General features: G+C 43.9%; 2 protein-coding genes across 3 annotated transcripts in view; one reads left to right on the forward strand and one right to left on the reverse strand.

The window, feature by feature from the left end:
• The window catches only part of KCNQ5 (potassium voltage-gated channel subfamily Q member 5), a 530,762-nt gene that overhangs the window by 195,990 nt on the left and 318,708 nt on the right, over positions 1-16,064 (forward strand). The gene's annotated exons all lie outside the window — the stretch shown is intronic.
• Positions 11,212-13,128, reverse strand: LOC142071398 (uncharacterized). The gene is made up of 2 exons (XM_075126189.1): positions 12,251-13,128; positions 11,212-11,863 (listed from the first exon to the last, which is right to left on the reverse strand). The coding sequence occupies exons 1-2, from the start codon at positions 12,828-12,830 to the stop codon at positions 11,343-11,345; spliced, it is 1,101 nt and encodes a 366-aa protein (XP_074982290.1). The 5' UTR covers positions 12,831-13,128; the 3' UTR covers positions 11,212-11,342.

Here is a 16,064-nt window from a genome sequence, read left to right on the forward strand (position 1 = left end):
CACTGGGCAGCACTTACCTCTGGCGGCTCCCGGTTGGCGGCGCAGAGTGGCTGCTGCTAAGACAGGCTCCCTGCCTACCCCGGCCTCATGCCGCTTCCAGAAGGGGCCAATGCACCTCTGCGGCCCCAGGGAGGCTGGGGGGGCAGCACATGGCTCCACGCACTGCCCCTCTCTGCAAGCACTGCCCCCTCAGCTCCCATTGACCACAACTCCCCATTCCCGGCCAATGGGAGCTGCAGGGGCGGTGCTTGCAGGCAGGAGCAGGCCGTGGAGGGAGATCCCTGCCCCTCCATCCTGCTGATTGCTTCCAGGACAGGTAAGGAGCCTGTCTTAGAGGCAGCCCTGCTGTGCTGCCGGAGATCGCAATTGACTGGGAGATCCTCACGATCAACTGGCTGGTGACCACTGATCTATGGTATTACTATTGGCACTTGTTTCACTATATTTGCGATAGAGTAAATCACTATTGAATTAAGAAAAAAAAACACTTCACATCTCCTTTTTTGAATGATTCCCAGTTTAACAGCAGTAACATTTGAACTAGAGGTCACATCCTAAAGTATAACCATGAATATATCACACTGCAGAATCTGCTCTGAAGCAGATAATATCTGTATCATGTTACCTACTTCACTTGAAACTCATCTTATAAACTTTAGGTTTTATCCTGCAAAATGCTGAACACACTGGCCCCAGTTCAGTAAAGCGCTTATCCACGTGCTTAACTTTAACCATGTGTGTAGTCACATTATGTATGAAAATTTGATGGCACAATTAAGCTTACATTTATGTGCACTGCTGGTTTGGGCCAAAGTACTCAATATGTTGCAGGTCAGAGCCCTAGAGTCATAAAGTTGCTGCAATTCCCTTGTTACTTAAGGGGACAATTTCATGCACACAGTGTCATATTCAGAGATGATCTGTTAGTTAAGAGCCCCAGAGACCTGTGTCAAACCATTGCATTTAGTATAATAATCTAAATACTGCAAGTGACCCCTATCAAGGTTCCTCCCCCACTCTGAACTCTAGGGTACAGATGTGGGGACCTGCATGAAAAACCTCCTAAGCTTATCTTTACCAGCTTAGGTCAAAACTTCCCCAAGGTACAAAATATTCCACCCTTTGTCCTTGGATTGGCTGCTACCACCACCAAACAAATACTGGTTACTGGGGAAGAGCTGTTTGGAAACGTCTTTCCCCCCAAAATACTTCCCAAAACCTTGCACCCCACTTCCTGGACAAGGTTTGGTAAAAAGCCTCACCAATTTGCCTAGGTGACTACAGACCCAGACCCTTGGATCTTAAGAACAATGAACAATCCTCCCAACACTTGCACCCCCCCTTTCCTGGGAAATGTTGGATAAAAAGCCTCACCAATTTGCATAGGTGACCACAGACCCAAACCCTTGGATCTGAGAAAAATGAAAAAGCATTCAGTTTTCTTACAAGAAGACTTTTAATAGAAATAGAAGTAAATAGAAGTAAATAAATCACCTCTGTAAAATCAGGATGCCTTACAGGGTAATTAGATTCAAAACATAGAGAATCCCTCTAGGCAAAACTTAAGTTACAAAAAAGATACACAGACAGAAATATTTATTCTATTCAGCACAATTCTTTTCTCAGCCATTTAAAGAAATCATAATCTAACACGTACCTAGCTAGATTACTTACTAAAAGTTCTAAGACTCCATTCCTTGTCTATCCCCGGCCAAAACAGCATAAAGACAGACACACACAGACCCTTTGTTTCTCTCCCTCCTCCCAGCTTTTGAAAGTATCTTGTCTCCTCATTGGTCATTTTGGTCAGGTGCCAGCGAGGTTACCTTTAGCTTCTTAACCCTTTATAGGTGAGAGGAGTTTTACTCTGGCCAGGAGGGATTTTAAAGGGGTTTACCCTTCCCTCTATATTTATGACAACCCCACTTTAGCAACATCTTGTATTTCTTTGTGAAAGGAAGAAGAAATGGGATTGTTTATAGAATTTTTTTAAGGCAATTGTATACCTCCTCCTTCAAGGGAAGGGAAGGACAAAGATCTCATTACTTGATATATGCAATTATTTGAGCACCTTGAGCATGAGAGGTGAAGTGTGCATTTCTTATTGGAAGTCATAATATTGTTACAGAGGGGAAAAAACTGGAAAAATGATTTGTTTCTCCCTCTCTTCCTCTGTTAATAATAATTTTATTATTTAGCATTTTTTCTTTAGTGTCCTTTTCTGCTGGAGAAGCTTAGGAAATGTGAAGTATTTGTTAAAAGGCTAATGAACAAGTACTGTCTAATTATTGACATAGAAAACAGAACTGTCATTGGGAAACTGGTTTTAGCTTGTATAGATTCATATGCAGTAGCTGCACACTCCCAGATAGGTGATAAAATGAGGCATATGATGCATGCCCTATATTTCTCAGGAGCAAGGGCCATCCATTTGAGATCAAGTATCTTATAGCTTAATTCTGAGAACAAAGTACAATCTCTGCCTGTAATACAGCAGGTAGTTATAGAAATTAAAAACAGAAAAGAGCTTTTAAATAGAGCTGGTAGAGAATTTTTGAATGAAACAGGTTTTGATTGGAAAATACCAATTCATCAAAACCAAACTGTTGTGGAGAAACGTTTAGATTTCAGCAAACCCCCATTAGAAACCAGCCAGCTTTCCTTGCTGGCTGTTGGGGACTACCCTGAGAGTTGTAGACCCTGGGGATTCCAGAGCTTCCAGGCTTCCTGCTGTGGAGATGGGAGCCTGGAAATCCTGGGGCTGTTGTGGCTTCCAGGCTCTTTGCTGTGGAGGCAGGAATCTTGAAGGGTGCTCCTGGCTCCTCATCAGTCAATTAGGGCTGATGGGAAATTGGAAGCCTCGGAGCTTGGGCTCCCAGGCTCAATTTCATTGCAGTTTTCTTAATGAAACATTTTGATTATTCCAAAACAAATGTTTAGATTTTCTCTTCTATGGGCATTTTTATACTCTTCCTTCTTAAAAGGGATGATTTATTTTTCCCCCAGAATTTCCTGTGAATCAGAAATTTCTACATTCAACCAGCTCTACTTCTGAGTCTCCACACTCACCTACCTGCTTGCTTGGGGTGCATTCCCCACTGCTTTCTCAGGTCTTGTTTTAAATCTTACAGGCAATGGACCCCTCCCCCCCGCCCACCACTTCTCTTGGGATGCTATTCCACCGTTCGGTAGATTTCACTGTTCTCCTGATAGTCATCTTAAATGTATTTATTTACCCGTTCTTGCTTTCATCTTATTACTATTACCCTTTGCACCTCCCTAAACAATTGTTCTCCCTTTTTAATGTTCACGCATCAAATACTTGCTGCTGTTAATATATCATCTCTTAGTTGTTTAGCCAGACTAAACAGATTTAGCTCATTTTATCCTTCCTTGTAAGCATTCTCCCCAGACACTTGATCATATTTGTTGTTTTTCCTCTGAATGCCCTGCAATTTGTGCACTGCTTTATTGTATTATTGTGCTTAGAGATGAACACAGTATTCCAGCATCCAACAATTTATCTCACCAGCTTTGTATACAGAGGCATCATCACCTCACTGGTCTTTGCACTGGTCTGCAATTTAGCCTCAGACTGATGAGATTTTGTTTTATTTTATGCCATATAACACTTCACTTTGCTGTCCACTGTCACCCCAAATCTCTATTTTTGACATTGCTACTTTCAAAGTACTGGTTCTGTCTTCTTGTAAAATATGTGTTGTAATTTTCCATCTTAACTTGCCTTTCTCAATGTCAATCACCATTTTGTTGCTTTCTGCTGATGTCTCCAATGTCTCTTGCTCGCTTTATGTTATTTCTCTGTCCTTGCTGCTCTTCACAACACCCCCAATTTAGTATAATCTGTGAAATTCATAATGTGCTCTTTATTTCTTCTTCCCAATCATTTATGATAGAGATGCCACAAGTTCACAACTTTTGTATGTCTGTTATCTGCTGGCGTATTGCTAGTCAGATATTACACACTAGTAACAAACCCAGTATTAATGGAGGTACAACTTGATCAGGCTACTAATGTTTTGATCTTGTTTTGATGACATGAATATTAATTATTCTGATGGATGACAGCTGCATACGGTTGTATGCTCACAGTCTTTTAGTCTTTTCTTTCTATGGCAGGTTCTTCATTTGGTCTTGTGCCAGGGATTTTGAATATTTCAGTTCCTCTGCGACCAAAAAGCTGCAAAGTTATTAGTTTGCTGAGCTATCCATCCTTGGCCTAGGAAAATAAAGAACGAATATGTATTCACCAGCTTTACTTATCATAGAGAAACCAGTGTTAATCATAGAATACTAACTCCAATGGTCCACTTATACCAAACTGACTCAGTCATGCAGCGGTACATTTCAGTACAGAAAACAAATGTATAATGGAGAAAAAGAGAGGAGAGTGGAAGCCAATGGGAGAGAAGGGAAAGGAGAGGAAGTTAAATGTTGTTACAACATTGAAAATGGGATTTCTTTGAATATTTCCTATAAGCTAGGCACCAGAGTTTCTTCTTTTCCTTCTGAATTCATGTGGTGCAGTAGAAATCATTAAAAAAACATTCACCAGCTATTACCACCTGACATAGAAAGCTCTTATTTTAAATGCAAGTATAAACCTGGTAATTTCAATGACACCCTGTGTAGTAACCATTGGCACATGCTGAGTTGTTAATGGTAAGTATCGTATCTCCACCAGTCAGCTGGTCAGACATTTTCATGTTCTTCTGTCCCTCCCTGCAACACTCTCTTGCTCTAATGCATTGAATATTTCCTTAGCAATCTTAGCTCTGGAAATCTTATATGTTTTAGGACAGAGCTATATACAGAACCCCAGAATATTGGTGACTCTTGTAGAAATCAAATTTTCAAGATAGAAACAAAAATCCTGTTCTTTCTTTTCTTCCTCCTTTCCCACAGAATGTTGTTTCTTGTTGTTGTTGTTGTTGTTTTTTAATTGTGATAGTAAATGAACACAATGGTCATGACCTTTTTCTTTCAGCTCATTGCAAAAGAGCAGCATAGTCCCCAGCAGCATAGTCCAAGCTAATTTTTGTGACTAAATCCTGCTGAACCCTCAACACTGCTAAAATCATCACTTTCACTGTTTTTTTCTTGAAGCTCTCCCAACTAAGTAACGCTTCTGAGATACAGAGATTGCAGCTCACTGTAGCAGCACTCCAGAATTTTAGCAGCTGGATTCTTTATTGATGAGCAAATTAAGCATTCCCTCTCATAAAGGTGTGAATCTGTTACCTGGAGAGAGAAAATTTTGTTGCCTTACCTGGAAAAGTCAGGGAAGAGGAATGGTTAGCTGAAGTGCACATTTTCTATTGGTTTCCAGCTGCCTGACTGATCAGAATAACTGAAAGGAAAAGAAAATAGCTACTGGGATTTAGTTAAGTTCTGGTAGCCATGAATCTGGTAGCCAAGTGTTGCCACTATGCATATGGGGTCAACTCCCACTCCCTTCCTCCACTATGTTGTGCCCAAGAAACAGCAGAACTGTGCTGCAGTTTGAGTTAGGATTTGGGGAGCCTGTGCACTGTAGGTCTCCCTGTGTGGTTCTCAGGTAAGCAGGGGTTGGCTGGGGGAAGAGCTGGGCAGGACCAGTGTACCTGTTACCCCACCAGCAGCCTTTGACTCCTGTAAATGGAGCAGAGGGGAGAAGCAGCAGGGGATAGTTATAGCCTTAGGACTGCAACTGTGTCTGTGGAATGTAGCCTTCCTTCCCTCCCACCTAAACCCCTTGGGCCAAGCTTGGTTACTGAGGCAGGAAGGTCCAGGGAGAAGATGTTAATTTGGTGAATCTAGGTAATATTTTAGACAAAGTATATTTAAATTACTGTTACATAAACCTGAGATAGTTTATTGGCTCCTTCATGTACTGCTGGTAACTATCGCTGCATGAGTATCTATATAGCACATGGACAAATAAAATCCCCAGGCATCAGTGGGTATCAAATACAGTTTCATTTAGCATATTGATCTTTGCCTGCCTGTTAGATGAAATTGAAAATTTCTAAATGGAATGGAAGCTTAATGGGAGTTGAGACATAAATATATAATCTGTCAGTATTCCTCATGAGAGCAAGAGTTTAATTTAACTTGGAAGGGATCTATATTTAAATAGATTTCACTGTGTTAGGATTCAAATTCCTTTTAATAGGCAATTACAATTAATGGGGAGAATGGAGATGGAAAAAATCCGTTAACTTAAAGGGAAACCTTTAAGCAAAATATGACCCAAAGTTCAGGTTTTTTATACAAAGCTTTACAAACCTAAGAATGCTTCCATGTTTTAAAAAAATAATTCCAGTGAAAACTATATTCAAATATACCCCTACAGTGTTTTTGCAAATTTAACATGGCAGCATTGTACTTGTGCATGAACACTGATTACAAACTGATTAAAAATTACTATTTTCATTGACCAAAAGAGAGAAATTAAAAGAGAACTCAAACAGCATAAATAGTGAAAAGTAACTAAGACTCATAAAATTCTTTTAGTTTTAATAATCAAAGGTGTCGGTAACACAGGTAAGTAAATGTTTTGTTTTTTAAATATATTTTACCTAATGGTATTCATTTAGCACAGGATTTATTAAAAAAATATTTTTTCACTCTAGATTTACTTTGTAAAGCTCTTGTATTTGAAATCCCTCAACACAGTTTGCAGGTGAAAGTTGAAGCATTATTTTCTATACTGATTTTTTAGAAAGTAACTGGTTAGCCTAGTTCTACACCATTATATTTCTTCAATAGAATAATCTGAAACCGTATTTTATACAAACATTTGCACATTTTATTCTTTGGTACAGCGTCTGTAAAATAGTTTTAGCTCTTGACTCGTAAAGTCTAAGACAAAAATAAAAAGAAGCTCATATCCGTAGGGCCATTAATACTTAACTGAATTTCTTTGTCTCATTTGCACAGCTGTGAAAAAGGGTGGGGGTGTGATTTGGTTGGTATTTTATCAAAGTGGTAGTGTTGTATTGTACGCTGTGACCAAAAGGGCTAATATGATCCTTGGCTGTATAAAATGGGGACTATCAAGTAGGAGTAGAGAGGTTACATTACCTCTGTCAAGCATTCTTACAACTACAATACCCACCTGCTGAAGTGAAGAAACAGATTGACAGAGCCAGAAGAATACCCAGAAGTCACCTACTACAGGACAGGCCTAACAAAGAAAATAACAGAACGCCACTAGCCGTCACCTTCAGCCCCCAACTAAAACCTCTCCAATGCATTATCAAGGATCTACAACCTATCCTGAAGGATGACCCATCCCTCTCACAAATCTTGGGAGACAGGCCAGTCCTTGCCTACAGACAGCCCCCCAACCGGAAGCAAATACTCACCAGCAACTACATACCACACAACAGAACCACTAACCCAGGAACCTATCCTTGCAACAAAGCCCGTTGCCAACTGTGTCCACATATCTATTCAGGGGACACCATCACAGGGCCTAATCACATCAGCCACACTATCAGAGACTCGTTCACCTGCACGTCTACCAATGTGATATATGCCATCATGTGCCAGCAATGCCCCTCTGCCATGTACATTGGTCAAACTGGACAGTCTCTACGTAAAAAAAATAAATGGACACAAATCAGATGTCAAGAATTATAACATTCATGAACCAGTTGGAGAACACTTCAATCTCTCTGGTCACGCGATTACAGACATGAAAGTTGCAATATTACAATAGAAAAACTTCAAAACCAGACTCCAGCGAGAAACTGTTGAATTGGAATTCATTTGCAAATTGGATACAATTAACTTAGGCTTGAGTAGAGACTGGGGGTGGCTAAGCCATTATGCAAGGTAACCTATTTCCCCTTGTTTTTTCCTACCCCCATCCCCGTTCCTCAAACGTCCTTGTTAAACCCTGGATTTATGCTGGAAATGGCCCACCTTGATTATCATACACACTGTAAGGAGAAAAGGAGTACTTGTGGCACCTTAGAGACTAACCAGTTTATTTGAGCATAAGCTTTTGTGAGCTACATCCGATGAAGTGAGCTGTAGCTCACGAAAGTTTATGCTCAGATAAATTGGTTAGTCTCTAAGGTGCCATAAGTACTCCTTTTCTTTTTGAGAATACAGACTAACATGGCTGTTACTCTGAAACCTGTCATTGTAAGGAGAGTGATCACTTTCGATAAGTTATTACCAGTAGGAGAGTGGGGTGGGGGGAGAGAAAACCTGGATTTGTGCTGGAAATGGCCCACCTTGATTATCATACACATTGTAAGGAGAGTGATCACTTTAGATAAGCTATTACCAGCAGGAGAGTGGGGTGGGGGGAGAGAAAACCTTTTGAAATGATAAACACACACTTTTTTCATGGTCTTTGTGTATAAAAATCTCCTCACTGCATTTTTCACTTTTATGCATCCGATGAAGTGAGCTATAGCTCACGAAAGCTTATGCTCAATTAAATTGGTTAGTCTCTAAGGTGCCACAAGTACTCCTTTTCTTTTTGCGAATACAGACTAAGAGTATGTCTACACTACGGAATAAGGTCGAATTTATAGAAGTCGGTTTTTTAGAAATCGGTTTTATAAATTCGAGTGTGTGTGTCCCCACAGAAAATGCTCTAAGTGCATTAAGTGCATTAACTCGGCGGAGCGCTTCCACAGTACCGAGGCAAGCGTCGACTTCCGGAGCGTTGCACTGTGGGTAGCTATCCCACAGTTCCCGCAGTCTCCGCTGCCCATTGGAATTCTGGGTTGAGATCCCAATGCCTGATGGGGCTAAAACATTGTCGCGGGTGGTTCTGGGTACATATCGTCAGCCCCCCGTTCCCTCCCTCCCCCCGTGAAAGCAAGGGCAGACAATCATTTCGCGCCTTTTATCCTGAGTTACCTGTGCAGACGCCATACCATGGCAAGCATGGAGCCCGCTCAGGTAACCGTCATCCTATGTCTCCTGGGTGCTGGCAGACGCGGTACGGCATTGCTACACAGTAGCAGCAACCCTTTGCCTTGTGGCAGCAGACGGTGCAATACGATTGGTAGTCGTCCTCATCGTGTCCGAGGTGCTCCTGGCCGCGTCGGCTGGGAGCGCCTGGGCAGACATGGGCGCAGGGACTAAATTTGGAGTGACTTGACCAGGTCATTCTCTTTAGTCCTGCAGTCAGTCCTATTGAACCGTCTTATGGTGAGCGGGCAGGCGATACGGACTGCTAGCAGTCGTACTGTACCATCTTCTGCCAGGCAGGCAAGAGATGAGGATTGCTAGCAGTCGTATTGCACCATCTTCTGCCAGGCAGGCAAGAGATGGGGATGGCTAGCAGTCGTACTGTACCATCTTCTGCCGAGCAGCCATGAGATGTGGATGGCATGCAGTCCTTCTGCACCGTCTGCTGCCAGCCAAAGATGTAAAAGATAGATGGAGTGGGTCAAAACAAGAAATAGACCAGATTTGTTTTGTACTCATTTGCCTCCTCCCCTGTCTAGGGGACTCATTCCTCTAGGTCACACTGCAGTCACTCACAGAGAAGGTGCAGCGAGGTAAATCTAGCCATGTATCAATCAGAGGCCAGCCTAACCTCCTTGTTCCAATAACAACGATAACTTAGGTGCACCATTTCTTATTGGAACCCTCCGTGCAGTCCTGCCTGAAATACTCCTTGATGTACAGGCACCCCCTTTGTTGATTTTAGCTCCCTGAAGCCAACCCTGTAAGCCGTGTCGTCAGTCGCCCCTCCCTCCGTCAGAGCAACGGCAGACAATCGTTCCGCGCCTTTTTTCTGTGCGGACGCCATACCACGGCAAGCATGGAGCCCGCTCAGCTCACTTTGGCAATTAGGAGCACATTAACCACCACACGCATTATTCAGCAGTATATGCAGCACCAGAACATGGCAACGCGATACCGGGCGAGGAGGCGACGTCAGCGCGGTCCCGTGAGTGATCAGGACATGGACACAGATTTCTCTGAAAGCATGGGCCCTGCCAATGCATGCATCATGGTGCTAATGGGGCAGGTTCATGCTGTGGAACGCCGATTCTGGGCTCGGGAAACAAGCACAGACTGGTGGGACCGCATAGTGTTGCAGGTCTGGGACGATTCCCAGTGGCTACGAAACTTTCGCATGCGTAAGGGCACTTTCATGGAACTTTGTGACTTGCTTTCCCCTGCCCTGAAGCGCATGAATACCAAGATGAGAGCAGCCCTCACAGTTGAGAAGCGAGTGGCGATAGCCCTGTGGAAGCTTGCAACGCCAGACAGCTACCGGTCAGTTGGGAATCAATTTGGAGTGGGCAAATCTACTGTGGGGGCTGCTGTGATGCAAGTAGCCCACGCAATCAAAGATCTGCTGATATCAAGGGTAGTGACCCTGGGAAATGTGCAGGTCATAGTGGATGGGTTTGCTGCAATGGGATTCCCTAACTGTGGTGGGGCTATAGACGGAACCCATATCCCTATCTTGGCACCGGAGCACCAAGCCGCCGAGTACATAAACCGCAAGGGGTACTTTTCGATAGTGCTACAAGCTCTGGTGGATCACAAGGGACGTTTCACCAACATCAACGTGGGATGGCCGGGAAAGGTGCATGATGCTCGCATCTTCAGGAACTCTGGTCTGTTTCAAAAGCTGCAGGAAGGGACTTTATTCCCAGACCAGAAAATAACTGTTGGGGATGTTGAAATGCCTATATGTATCCTTGGGGACCCAGCCTACCCCTTAATGCCATGGCTCATGAAGCCATACACAGGCAGCCTGGACAGTGGTCAGGAGCTGTTCAACTACAGGCTGAGCAAGTGCAGAATGGTGGTAGAATGTGCATTTGGACGTTTAAAGGCGCGCTGGCGCAGTTTACTGACTCGCTTAGACCTCAGCGAAACCAATATTCCCACTGCTTGCTGTGTGCTCCACAATATCTGTGAGAGTAAGGGGGAGACGTTTATGGCGGGGTGGGAGGTTGAGGCAAATCGCCTGGCTGCTGGTTACGCGCAGCCAGACACCAGGGCGGTTAGAAGAGCACAGGAGGGCGCGGTACGCATCAGAGAAGCTTTGAAAAACAGTTTCATGACTGGCCAGGCTACGGTGTGAAAGTTCTGTTTGTTTCTCCTTGATGAACCCCCCCGCCCCTTGGTTCACTCTACTTCCCTGTAAGCTAACCACCCTCCCCTCCTCCCTTCGATCACCGCTTGCAGAGCCAATAAAGTCATTGTTGCTTCACATTCATGCATTCGTTATTCATTCATCACACAAATAGGGGGATGACTACCAAGGTATCCCAGGAGGGGTGGTGGAGGAGGGAAGGAAAATGCCACACAGCACTTTAAGCACAGCACTTTAAAAGTTTATAACTTTAAAATTTATTGAATGACAGCCTTCTTTTTTTTGGGCAATCCTCTGTGGTGGAGTGGCTGGTTGGCCGGAGGCCCCCCCACCGCGTTCTTGGGCGTCTGGGTGTGGAGGCTATGGAACTTGGGGAGGAGGGCGGTTGGTTACAGAGGGGCTGCAGTGGCAGTCTGTGCTCCAGCTGCCTTTGCTGCAGCTCAACCATACACTGGAGCATACTGGTTTGGTCCTGCAGCAGCCTCAGCATTGAATCCTGCCTCCTCTCATCACGCTGCCGCCACATTTGAGCTTCAGCCCTGTCTTCAGCCCGCCACTTACTCTCTTCAGCCCTCCACCTCTCCTCCCGGTCATTTTGTGCTTTCCTGCACTCTGACATTATTTGCCTCCACGCATTCGTCTGTGCTCTGTCAGTGTGGGAGGACAGCATGAGCTCGGAGAACATTTCATCGCGAGTGCGTTTTTTTTTCTTTCTAAGCTTCACTAGCCTCAGGGAAGGAGAAGATCCTGTGATCATTGAAACACATGCAGCTGGTGGAGGAAAAAAAAGGGACAGCGGTATTTAAAAAGACACATTTTATAAAACAGTGGCTACACTCTTTCAGGGTAAACCTTGCTGTTAACATTACATACATAGCACATGTGCTTTCTTTACAAGGTCGCATTTTGCCTCCTCCCACCGCGTGAACGGATTTTGGTTGAATGCCAGCAAACATACACTGCAATGCTTTGTTCTACAGTGATTCCCGAGTACGTGTTACTGGCCTGGAGTGGTAAAGTGTCCTACCATGAAGGACGAAATAAGGCTGCCCTCCCTAGAAACCTTTTGCAAAGGCAGAACCGCAAATGCCAGGGCAAAGTAATCCTTTCACATGCTTGCTTTTAAACCATGTATAGCATTTTAAAAGGTACACTCACCAGAGGTCCCTTCTCCGCCTGCTGAGTCCAGGAGGCAGCCTTGGGTGGGTTCGGGGGGTACTGGCTCCAGGTCTAGGGTGAGAAACAGTTCCTGGCTGTCGGGAAAACCGGTTTCTCCGCTTGCTTGCTGTGAGCTATCTACAACCTCCTCATCATCATCTTCTTCGTCCCCAAAACCTACTTCCGTATTGCCTCCATCTCCATTGAAGGAGTCAAACAACACGGCTGGGGTAGTGGTGGCTGAACCCCCTAAAATGGCATGCAGCTCATCATAGAAGCGGCATGTTTGGGGCTCTGACCCAGAGCGGCTGTTCGCCTCTCTGGTTTTCTGGTAGGCTTGCCTCAGCTCCTTCAGTTTCACGCGGCACTGCTTCGGGTCCCTGTTATGGCCTCTGTCCTTCATGCCCTGGGAGATTTTCAGAAAGGTTTTGGCATTTCGAAAACTGGAACGGAGTTCTGATAGCACGGATTCCTTTCCCCAAACAGCGATCAGATCCCGTACCTCCCGTTCGGTCCATGCTGGAGCTCTTTTGCGATTCTGGGACTCCATCATGGTCACCTGTGCTGATGAGCTCTGCATGGTCACCTGCAGCTTGCCACGCTGGCCAAACAGGAAATGAGATTCAAAAGTTCGCGGTTCTTTTCCTGTCTACCTGGCCAGTGCATCTGAGTTGAGAGCGCTGTCCAGAGCGGTCAGAATGGAGCACTCTGGGATAGCTCCCGGAGGCCAATACCATCGAATTGTGTCCACAGTACCCCAAATTCGAGCTGGCAACGTCGATTTAAGCGCTAATCCACTTGTCAGGGGTGGAGTAAGGAAATCGATTTTAAGAGCCCTTTAAGTCGAAATAAAGGGCTTCATGGTGTGGACGGGTGCAGGTTTAAATCGATCTAACGCTGCTAAATTCGACCTAAAGTCCTAGTGTAGACCAGGGCTAACATGGCTGCTACTCTGAAACCTACATTACCTCTGTATTTGGCAGTGGTGTGATGGCTGCTGGAATACTTTGTCCATTTCTGGTGCACACAGTTTAAGAAGGATATTTGTAAATTGGAGAGAGTTCAGAGAAGAGCCATGAGATTGATTAAAGAATTAGAAAACATGCCGTATTGTGGCAGACTCAAGGATCTCAGTCTATGTAGTTGTCAAAGAGAAGGTGTGATGGTCATGGAACTGCTATGTAATAATCTGTGACTGCTGAGATGTAATTATGTGACCTCATCAGTGAGGTAAAGTTACTGTGTAACTGTGGTGGGTTATTAGAATTTCATGTATGATTGTGTATAGATCTAACATATATATTATATTGGGGGTAGTGCAATGTTTTATTATATGCCTATAATCCTTTAATTCAGTGGGGTCTGTGCATAAAGGCAAAACAATGGCTTCCCAGGTAATGGCATGCAGGCACACACTTGAAAGAAAATGGCACACACTTTAGCTTCAGGGATCCTGTATTCTGTCTCCAACAGCTGCAAGCCTGGAGATCAAAAGAATACTAAACTGTCAGAGGAAGAAGGTGGAAAGGTGTCAATTGTCAGAAGCTGAAGAGAGAGAGAGAGAGAGAGTCTGATGGAGAAGAGAGATGCTGCAGAGGAGTCTGGAGGAGCTTGGCCTTCCCCGTTCCAGGGAATGTTAAGCTTTAGGGAAAAGCAGGCATGTGTATAGACTGATTTATTGTTTTCAAGATATGTGTTCTCTGAAATGCTGTTCTAATAAATAATACTCTGCTTTAAAAGGCTCTCTAGTTACTGGTTACCATTGTTGTTGCTCAGACAGGGAACAGATTTGCAGGATCTAAGTCCAAGTCAGACCTGCTATGGTAATCACAGTTCATCACAGGGGACTGAAGCCAGGTTCCGGTCTAACGGGGAGATTGTGTGATTCCAGCCCAAGAGAGGTGACAGCCAAAGGCCTGGGATGAAACTCAAAGAGATAAGGAGGGGACAGAGATGCAGTGAGCCCGGTAACCATGACAGAGAGTGAAGCTAGAAGGGCTGGAAATTGAAGCTAGACAAATTCAGCCTACAAATAAGGTGCAAATTCTAAAAAGTCAGTGTAATTGACCACTGGAACAATTTACCAACAGATTTGGTGGAATTTCCATCACTGGAAATCTTTAAATCAAGATTGGATGTTTTTCAAAAGATATGCTCTGGTTCAAACAGGAGTTAATTCTGTGGAATCCTATGGCCTGCATTATACAGGAAGTCAGGCTGCATTATCACAATGGTCCCTGCTGGCCTTATAATCTATGAAAAATTTGCGGAAACATATTAGATCAGAAGTTCCTGAAGTGGGATGATGTGTGGATTGTTGGTGGTCCAGGTAGCACTTGCTGGTCTATGGAAAGCTCACTGGCCACATTCTGCTGGTTCTCCTCCTTGCTTGTATCTAAGAGGAAGAGGAAAAATAGATAGTAAACAATGTAAAAACTTACTATAATTGACCCAAGAAAGTTGTGTGATTGATTCGTACTAACACATATGAAGGATTCATTCTGTGAAACAATTTGTGAATTTCTGTAGATGTGTATATGTGTGTATTTGTCAGGGCTTAAAGTGTAGTTTGCCCTTTCAAGATAGGGGGTTAATTTATTATACAGTACAATAAGTATCTCTTCTCAGGAGAGTCTTTTAATTCCTGCTGCTCTTCATTTACATCAGAAACAACAAGTAATTAGTAATACACTTTTCACTATTGATGTTCTGGGCAATGAGGCAACTCAGAGAGCAGTGACCTTTAGGAGAAGAAGAAAATAGGAATGTTGAAAAGAGCTAACCAACTGCACTGAGAGCTGTAGATTATAGAATGTATAGGTAAATATATCAAGTCAAATCATCAGCTGTGCTCCCCTCGCCATGCAGGACTGTTCCCAAGAATATATTTATTGTTGTTCAATCTATTTTTAAATGTCCAGGTGATGGAACTTCCCCTTCCTCCCTTAAGAAAGGACTTGCAGAGGTAGCAAGGGTAACCAGGAAAAAGGCAACGCCTACTGACAGTTAACACACTGGCATCTGAGTGAGAAATAATATAATTACAGTATCTCAGGTAAATGTCTTTATAAAGGTGACCCTATACTTCTGTATGTTTCATATGCATGAACAGAGCATCCTTTGGAGAGCCTAAGTTTAACTAATGTAGGAGTTGCAAATTAGTTATTACAATTCACTAAATGAAAAATATCTGTCTGTGAGCACTTGAATGAATTGTATTCTGTATGTAGTCAGCTTCTTTTGAAGTGTACTTTAGAAAGCTAAATAATCTGTAAACTTTAAGTCTGCAATGCTGTTTATGCATTTATTGCACCATAATTTAGCATTTGACTTCAATGGGACTGTGATAGGGCATACAAACCCCACCCCAGGAAGGAAGAGGCTAAGCACCTGCTCTGAGCCAGGCAGCCCTGTCCTGCCATACCAGCAAAGCATGCCTGGCTTGGAGGAGGAGTCTAAAAGGAGAGCAGGCCAGCTCAGTTGAGGCAGATAGTAGAAGAGTGCAGATCTGTCCTCTTGGGAAGCAGTACTACAGGAGCTTTGTCTGCCTGAGACCTATCAATAGTGACCCTACCAAGCCTGCAAAGGAGGGACTGGGGATTGTCCCCGAAGATTGCTTTTGTGTTCAATTCTTTAACATAGCCTGTGGGAAAAGTAGGCTCTTGTAGGAAATGATCCAGGGAGGCAGGTGCATAGCACTCCAAGGTGCTCCCTTGGGCCCTGGATAGGGGCCTGGTGGAGAGCGTGGGCCCAGGCTCCCCTACCAACCTTTAAAGAGGAGACAATGATAGAAGCCTATCCGTCAGCAGGGAAC

Source organism: Caretta caretta, chromosome 3, assembly GCF_965140235.1.
Source record: "Caretta caretta isolate rCarCar2 chromosome 3, rCarCar1.hap1, whole genome shotgun sequence".
NCBI classification, from domain to species: Eukaryota; Metazoa; Chordata; order Testudines; family Cheloniidae; genus Caretta; species Caretta caretta.

Bases quoted from the DNA above. Each gene is read 5' to 3' on its own strand.
- LOC142071398 (XM_075126189.1), bottom strand. From the start codon at position 12,830: ATGCAGAGCTCATCAGCACAGGTGACCATGATGGAGTCCCAGAATCGC. The intron at 11,864-12,250 runs GTGAGTGTACCT...TTCCTCCACCAG, and splicing joins AGGCGGAGAAGGGACCTCTG to CTGCATGTGTTTCAATGATC.